General features: G+C 41.9%; 1 protein-coding gene across 3 annotated transcripts in view; it reads right to left on the bottom strand.

The window, feature by feature from the left end:
- Positions 1-395: 395 nt before the first annotated feature.
- LOC106880834 (uncharacterized protein C12orf56) overlaps positions 396-8632 on the bottom strand; it is a 25098-nt gene continuing 16861 nt past the window's right edge. For all 3 annotated transcript variants that reach the window (XM_014930962.2, XM_014930963.2, XM_052976257.1), the window contains 5 exons: positions 6947-7031; positions 5961-6041; positions 5283-5354; positions 3661-3860; positions 396-2731 (listed from right to left, as the gene is read on the bottom strand). In XM_014930962.2, the coding sequence (XP_014786448.1) occupies positions 2623-2731; positions 3661-3860; positions 5283-5354; positions 5961-6041; positions 6947-7031 (547 nt within the window). In that variant the 3' untranslated portion in view covers positions 396-2622. The remainder of the gene's footprint in view (positions 2732-3660; positions 3861-5282; positions 5355-5960; positions 6042-6946; positions 7032-8632) is intronic.

Raw genomic sequence — 8632 nt, 5'->3', positions numbered from 1 at the left:
GTAGTGTGTTGAAGCCATTTCCAGTTCCAGTGATGAATGCCAAAGACCCAAGGTCCGGAAATGAGCTCCATATCCACTTTGACTGTCAAGAGTCATGTCTTCAGCTGACCACCTCTCCGTGTACGTTTTGCTGATCTCCAGAAGCTGGAGGTCTTCAATTGCTTCTGTATTCCGACTGCATTTGAAACGGAAAACTTTATGCTTGCTGCAGTCTCTCACCTCTCGAGGGAACTCTTTTGATGAGGAGATTATGGTAGTTTGGTCATGCATTGCAGTGCCCCATGGCTTGAGGCGAAACAAGAAGAAAAAACAAAACAAAACAAATAAAAAAACACAAAACAACAACAAACAAAATAGAAAAGTAAGATTTTTAAAAATTAACTCAGAAATACATATATTTCATGAAAGTATTTATTTATAAATTATAATAAATTATCTGATTGTAATGATGATGATGATGATGATGATTGTAGTAGTGGTGGCAATGATGGTAATGATAGCGATGGGGGTGGTTGTGGTGGTGGCTATAGCAGTAATGATGATTATGATGATGATGATAACAATAACAATGGTGATGGTGGTGGCAGCAGTGGCGGTGGCAATTGTGGTAGTGGTGGCAGTGGTGATATCAGTGGTAGTGGTGGTAGTGGTGGCAGCGGTGGTGGTGTGATGATGGTGATGATGGTGATGATACAAAATGTCTGAATAAGGGACAGGATGGTCAAAGGTGGAACATTTTTGGCCAATGATTAGCATGCTCAGGAATGACCTGAGGATAGACCCATGATGTGGGACACACTGGATAGATAAATAGCAGACTGGTGATGGCTAGAATGTTCTCGATCCAAGGTCTATGGGGTCATAGTTTGAACTAGGGACTAAACAACAACAAAGAAACACACACTGGATAATGTAGTCCTAGATATACTATGCCCGAATATAAGATGAGATGGTCATACCGGAACATCTTTAATCATGGGCCAGCTGGATCAGGATTGGTCTGGAGTTAATCAATGTCAACAAAGAAATGAACATTGGATAATGTAGTCCTAGATACACTGTGCTTGAATTTAAGACGGGATGGTCATAGCTGGAAGATCTTTGATCAAAGTTCAGCTGGGTCAGAAACGACTCAGAATCAAACAATTAGAGGCTGGCAGACAGCAACTGATGTTTTGTCCAGTGACATCCTGGACTCGGGTCACTAAGTGGAAAACAATCAAAGCCAAACACTTCATGTAATATACAGGATGTGGCAAAATGTCTCTCACATTTCACATGTTGAAACAAATGTTTTACTTAGCAAACCCACAATATGCTTTAATCCAAGCCATGTTGGTGATTACAAAACATGGTGAAACATTTACTGCATAAAGATATCATTAACACATGCCTAACTTCATAAGTACCATAATGTGGTTGGCACTCCGTCGGTTACGACGACAAGGGTTCCAGTTGATCCGATCAACAGAACAGCCTGCTCGTGAAATTAACGTGCAAGTACTGAGCACTCCACAGACACATGTACCCTTAACGTAGTTCTCGGGGAGATTCAGCATGACACAGAGTGTGACAAGGCTGGCCCCTTTGAATTACAGGAACAGCAGAAACAGGAAGTAAGAGTGAGAGAAAGTTGTGGTGGAAGAGTACAGCAGGGGTCACCACCATCCCCTGCCGAAGCCTTGTGGAACTTTAGGTGTTTTCGCTCAATAAACACTCACAATGCCCGGTCTGGGAATCGAAACCGCGATCCTACGACCGCAAGTCCGCTGCCCTAACCACTGGACCATTGCACCTCCACCTAAGTAAGTAAGTACCATAATAATGGTCATGTAAAATAGGGGAGGTTTTTCTGCCGCAGCCCTTATTTGTATTTATAAGATCATTTTTTACCTTGTTTTATTTATATTTTTTTCATTTGCAGGGTTTTGAGGGACAGGTAGTGCCCATGACATTCGCAAACCCCCCAAAACTGGTGAAAGAGATGCTGCTGCTGTTCCTCTAAAGACCATTGCAAGTTCACAATTGAAGAAGTGACGTGAGTAAAAGGAGAGTTCCAGAGGGATGAAGTTCTGAAGAGGAAAGATTGGGCTCAATGGATGGTGTAGGGGTTGGACACATCACATACGAAGGTGGTGAAGTGGGGACAGATGAGTAGATTGGAAGTATCTGAGGGGAGATGGCAGGAGCCTAACCAGCTCTGAGGAGCAGAGGCCATTACTATTATCGTTGACATCATCAGCAGCACCAATTAACATCTGTTTTTCATGCTGTTATATGTTGGACGGTTTGACAAGAGCATGTTTTCTGCAGCTGGATGTCCTTCCAAATGCCGACCACTCCACAGAATTTACTAAGGTGCCTTCGTTTTCATACCACCAACACCAGCGAGATCACCAAGTAATTTTCAAGACAAGACCAAGGTGGACAGGGTCACGGAGTAGTATTGAAAGAGGTAGCTTTATGCCAGGTGATGAGAAGTTAAAGTACGATAGAAGGACAGAAAAGGCAGAGAGAGAAGACATTGTATCTGTGGGCCGGGGACTGGAGAGTGTCTGTGACTGACTTAATGCCAGTCTGTCTGAGTGACCCCTTTTCTGGATGGGATCTGCCATTCAAAGGTTAATGTACAATTTTCTGTAAAACCTTCACAATCAGTTGTAAGACAGTGTTGGAGAGTGGGCAGTGAGTTGACAGCCTTTGTTTAAGCACCGGCACTTGAACCAAATATCTGAAAAAGACAGGAAAGAATAATTCAAGACTTTGCCTTTTGGCCTTTCAGAGTTGATTATTAGGATCACCTTAAAATCCTCATTTTCTCCAGTGCCCTCATGAGCACTACATCATTTGTACAATGTGGAGAATATACCACCAGCATTACCCAAATGACCTTAACCTCAAATTTAGAATTCCTCCAGGGCTGATACCACCTGCTATACACCTCCTACACAAAGCTTACAACACATAAATTCACTACAACACAATCTTTTCCTCAAGAGGTCCTGCGCTATTTAACATTATCCCAAAACAAATCAAAAGAGAAAAAGATCCCATTACCCTCAAATGATACCTGAGTAAATTTCTTCAGGGATACCAGATAAGCCACCTATACCTGGATACATCCCAGACCACAACAACTCCCTACTTGAATGGGCCATAATACTACAAAACTTGATTTTAAAATGACTTAATAGATCCTGACAGATGGTGCTATTAAGTTAGACATGGCCTGGGCCACTCTTGGCTGAGGTTATCTAAGTTGAGTTACCGGTCAAATACTGGAAACAGCTACACCTCCCCACCAAATTTCAGGCCTACTGCCTATAGTAGGAAGAATTATTTAATTGCTTCTGTTGCTTAATTTCAATTAATTTGATTTCAAATTTTGGCACAAGGCCAGCAATTTCAAGGGTGGGGTATAAGTTGATTATATCACCCCTACCACCACTATACAACTGGTACTTATTTCATTGACCCCCACCAAAAGGATGAAAGGCACAGTCTACCTTGGCAGAATTTGAACTCAGAATGTAAGGCAAGGTGAAATGCTACTAAGCATTCTGCTCAGCTTGTTAACAATTCTGCCAGCTTGCCATCTTGTAATTTGTATTAATTAAAAAAAGCGATCAATTTGTACTGTGTCAAAGGTCGGGAACTTACTTGAACTCACTCAAATAGTTTGAGTGGATATACTCAGCCAGTTGAGAGCTATTTTCTAGGATAACAGCCAGGATGTAGTAATGTTGATAGAGTTTTAACACTTGTAGTGGCAACAGACAGCTGACCTCTACACAATTGTTGCCACTGGACGTTGGTTTGGTCAGTTCTAGAACTTGGCTCACCATACCACAGATCAGATCCTGAGAACAGAAACCATGCATTGGTCATAATTACATAATTACCCTTGACATCATATTAATTAGTTATGTAACGTCAGCTGATGGTGACATAATTTGTGTCTGGAATTGTCGTCATCATCATCATCAACATCATCATTATTTAATGTTCAACTTTCCACTGCCACCTCGTCTGCCTGCACGTGAGTGCCCTTGTCCATGCTGTCGTCATCGTCCTATTCCATGCGCACCGGCAGCCTGCTCGCTTGCTTGCTTGCCTGCTGGCAGCTGCCGTTCTGTCTGTTTGTCCTCTCACTCTTGCATGTTCAGTTTCTCCCTCGCCTCCGCCTGGCCGCTGTCGCTGCTGTGTGCCTCCACACCTTTGCTCGTGCAGCCAGGACGACGCCACTTCGTTTTGCGCTTTCTACCCGACATTGACGACATGCTCTTCGTTGCCTCTCTCTCCCCGCACTCTGCCGGCCACCACATGCTCTCTAGAATCATCAATATCATCATCAGCATCATTTGATGTCTGTTGTCCATGCTGGCATGGATCGGATGGTTTGACCAGAGCTGGTAAGCTGGGGAGCTGCACCAGACTCCAGTCTGATTTGGCATGGTTTCTAAGGCTGGATGCCCTTCCCAATGCCAACCACTTTACAGAGTGTGCTGGGGTGCTTCTTATGTGGGAGAGGGGAAATTTCCTTCCACAGTTGCTGTTGTGGTTTAGCATCAGAGTAATCCTGACTGAGCGGACATCAGGTGAGTGCAAACAAACCACATAATCAAACAGTGAATCAAAATAACATGATAAACTAGTTAGTTTGTGAAACAATGGCATAAGTAAACACTGAAACAACCTGACAGTGAACTAATGAATTAGTGAACCAGTTACACAGTCAAACAATGAACAAAGTTGACAGATAGGGAACTGGTTAAACTGTAAACCAAACTCATCTACCAATCAATCTGTCAGTTTGTCTGACTTTCTGCCTGTCTGTCTGTCTATCAGTTTGCCTCTCTCTGTCTCTATCTATTTGCCTGCCTGCCTGCCTGCTACCACTGCAGTAGCAGTGGTGACCGTTGTTGGTAATGACTGACCAATCAACTGATGATACCTGGTTGATCCTGCCAGGAGTCATATGCTTGTCTCAAAAGCTTAAGGCATGCAAGTGTAAGTTCATGCCATAAATAAATGGTGAAACTGTGAATGGCTCAGGAACTGGACCTAGTCCTTGGGACCATATTCCTCACTATGAGGAGAGTGGATAACTGTGAAAATGCTAGAGCTAAGGCACGCAACCGAAGCCATGTTTGCAGGACGCACCCTGGGGTTGGGCCAAAAACCGGTGTTCAGCATCCACAGTGGATGATGATGATGATGACGACTTCATATAGACATCCACGACACCAACCAACCAACCAACCAGGTGTGGCACAACTTACCTCAGCCCCAATATCTTCGACAACGCCAACCAACCAACTGGTACAAATGTCTTCCTTACTTCCATCTAATTTCTGCAGAAGAAAAAATAAACAAATTGGATATAATTAATATAAAGGCAGTGATGGTGGTGGTGGTGGTGGTGGCGGTGGTAGTGGTGGTGGTGGTTGTGGTGGTGGTGATGTGTAGTGGCAATGGTTGCAATGGCAGCATGTGTAAGGAAATTGGGGCTCAATGAGAGAGAGAGAGAGAGAGCATGGGTAAGACAGTTTGTCTGGGGCTGGTAAGAGCCTTCCTGGACCCCAGTCTGTTTTGGCTTGCTTTCTGTGGCTGGTGGCCCAGAAGTTGTGCGACGATCACACACTACACACCTTCCTTCCAAGCACTGCTGTAAACAGCGGAGGTGAGCTTAGTGCACATGCACAGCAGAGTTCAAGGTCAATCTGTGTCGTTACTATAGCAACAGTCTGGATGCTTATTGATGATACCATGTATACGTGTATATATATTTATATATATAAATGCATACATATGCAACACACTCAATATTCCTTTGTTTTGTTAATAGATTTAGTCATTGGGCTTCTGCCATGCTGGAGCACCACCTTAAAGGGTTTAGTTGATCATATTGACCCCAGAACTTATTAAAAACTCACACACACGCACACACAAGAACTTACCTGTTGGACACAGACGAACAGTTCAAAGATTACACTGATGCTTAATTCAGTTAATTCCAATGGGATTGAAGATTTCACAGACTGGAATGACAAACAGTATAAGGAACGTGTAAAATAGAACAGGGGTACTATAAGGCTGTGAGTAATTATATGAAATAGTAAGGGGAGGAGATTGTAAGGTAGTTTTGTAACATGGAAGATGAATGTGAAATAAGTATAAGCTCTGTTAGTTGCTGTTTCGCACCATACCATTCCTGGTCCCATAGACCTTCTTGAAAGCAGACTATCTTAACCATTGCGATACTAACCCGCCTGAGACTGTTCTTGGTTCTATGATAAAAAATTATCATTTTCAAGTGATCTAAATTAAAACCTTCTATCAAAAATTCATGGTAATTTATGCTTTAAACACCAGTTCGATAATGACAATGTTGTTTTACTAAGTTCTTCATTATTTTCAAAATTAATTGAAACATAGGTCGTGTATTTCAATAGAAATATGGTATTAAAAGGGTTAAAGTGATCTAAATTAAAACCTATCAAAATTTCCTGTTACTTTATGTTTCAAACACCAGTTTAATAATGACAGAGTTACTTTACTAAATTCTTTGTTATTTTCAAAATTAATTGAAACAAAGGCAGTGTATTTCAACAGGAATATGGCGACAAAAGTGGTTAACAGGGAGATTATTTATTAAAAGGAATCAGCTGATATATCAGGTGATGACTGCAATGAAAAGGATGTGTAACGAGAACGAAAGCTGGGTTATGTGTAATATTTCTGTGCGTCCCACCACATGAGACACGTACAATGTTTATTGACCCCAGAATGATTAAAGGAAATGCTGCCTTCAGTAGGATTTGAAAACAGAGCACAAGGTGCCAGAATAAATACCACAAGGTATTTTCTCCGACTATGCCAGAAATTTGGTAGGAGGGATACCTGTTCTTAATTTAACAATTGGTTGTTAGTTTATTAGACTTACCTGTGACTGGTTCCTCTTTCTGATAGGGGCTGGTTGCCTTGACAACAAACTAATGAGGATCTTCATTAATTCAAATACACCTTCTCTACAGAGAAATAGCAGTAAATTTAATCAGACAAGGACCAATACAATTTAACTCTTTAGCATTCAGATTACTTTGTCAAATTTAATAATTATTCACATTGTTTGAAATTAATCATGGATTATCTTGTAGCTTCAAGATTTCAATGATGTGATCATTCATCTTTAGAATGACATTGTAGGATAGGTATGAGAGGCAAGACGTGACCAGTTTGAACATAAAACAAGAAGAAGGTTGAGGTGGGATGTTGCTGGTTTAACCGTTTTTTGGCATTCAGTTTACTCTGTCAAATGTAAAGCTTATTTACTTATATTTTGAATTAATCATGCATTATCTCATAGCTTTGGGATTTCAAGGATATGGTTGTTTATTTTAATATTGACATTTTAAAAAGGCCAGATCTAAGCAGTTTGAACATAAACCAGGCTTGCAGCGAGAAATACTCACCATAACAAAATACAGTGATTGACTTTCTTATGGGGTCAAATATGCCCCAAGCATGTTTGAACTGGCAACAAGCTTGTATCTATACACATCATTGCTTAGCACTATCATTCTGTATCTTGTTTATGGCAAGCTACTGAATATTGCAGCCAGTCATTGAATGATGACGGGAATATCATAAGAGGGATCTGTCTCTCATGTCAGTTTGCAGCATTTACCTATCTGGTCTCTACTGCTGAAGAGGTGATAACCCATAGAAATAATACATTTCTAAATCTCTCAGAGAGATTTATGCAGTAGTGATACGATGAAGTGGTTGTATGCTGTCAACTTAAAGTGACAGTCCCCTGAAGGGAATAATACTACTGTTGTTTAGACGTAGGAAGCTGCACTGCTTCCTGTCGGCCTTGACACTTTTCCTGTGTCCTTACGTTTATAAGGGGGAGACAAGCTCCTCCACCCAGCTAAGCCTGCATCCAGAGACATGTTTCTGAGTCTTTGCTCGTCATCAGTCTGGAGTAGCATGACCTGCTAGTCAAAGATGCCTGTCAAGCTCTTGTAAACATATAATAATTCTAGTGAAATACATTCACTGATTTCACATTAAGTTGACAACGTACAACTACTTCAACATATCACTACTGCATAAATCTCTCTGATCAAATGAGGCCAAAGAGTGTCTATGCCACATAAAAGCGATATTCAAATATGAATGGCAGCATCCAAGTAAAACCATTGAGATACCGTGTGGAGGTGGAAGATGAAGTCGGGGTCAAGCCACCAAGGGCATGTCGCACAACTCTGTGGAACAGAGGAATAGGGATGGCTGTCAATTCCAAAAGCAACATTTCTGTGGAGGGAATGCCGCATCATGTCTTCGTTGGATGATGGTTGTGGAGAAGAGGAAGAGAATGAGGTTCTCAGCTTAGGAAGATCACAACATGCAAGGAGCCCACCTGGGTGGGTGGTAGATTTCGACATGGAGTGAAGTGAGGAGGTGATCTTTGAGATCAGTGGGGCGTGTGGGGATGAGACGGAAGACGAGGGTCATGACGTCAATGGTCAAGGGACTGACCGGAAGAGGAAGCGCGAGAGGGGAAGTGAGAGGAGAGAGGTGAATGTCGGCGTCTTTTTGCCCGCCTGAGGCATCGTGAATGGAC

This window comes from Octopus bimaculoides, chromosome 24, assembly GCF_001194135.2.
Source record: "Octopus bimaculoides isolate UCB-OBI-ISO-001 chromosome 24, ASM119413v2, whole genome shotgun sequence".
NCBI classification, from domain to species: Eukaryota; Metazoa; Mollusca; class Cephalopoda; order Octopoda; family Octopodidae; genus Octopus; species Octopus bimaculoides.
The sequence above is the reverse complement of the archived record's forward strand: the minus strand, read 5'-3'. Positions and strand labels throughout refer to the sequence as shown.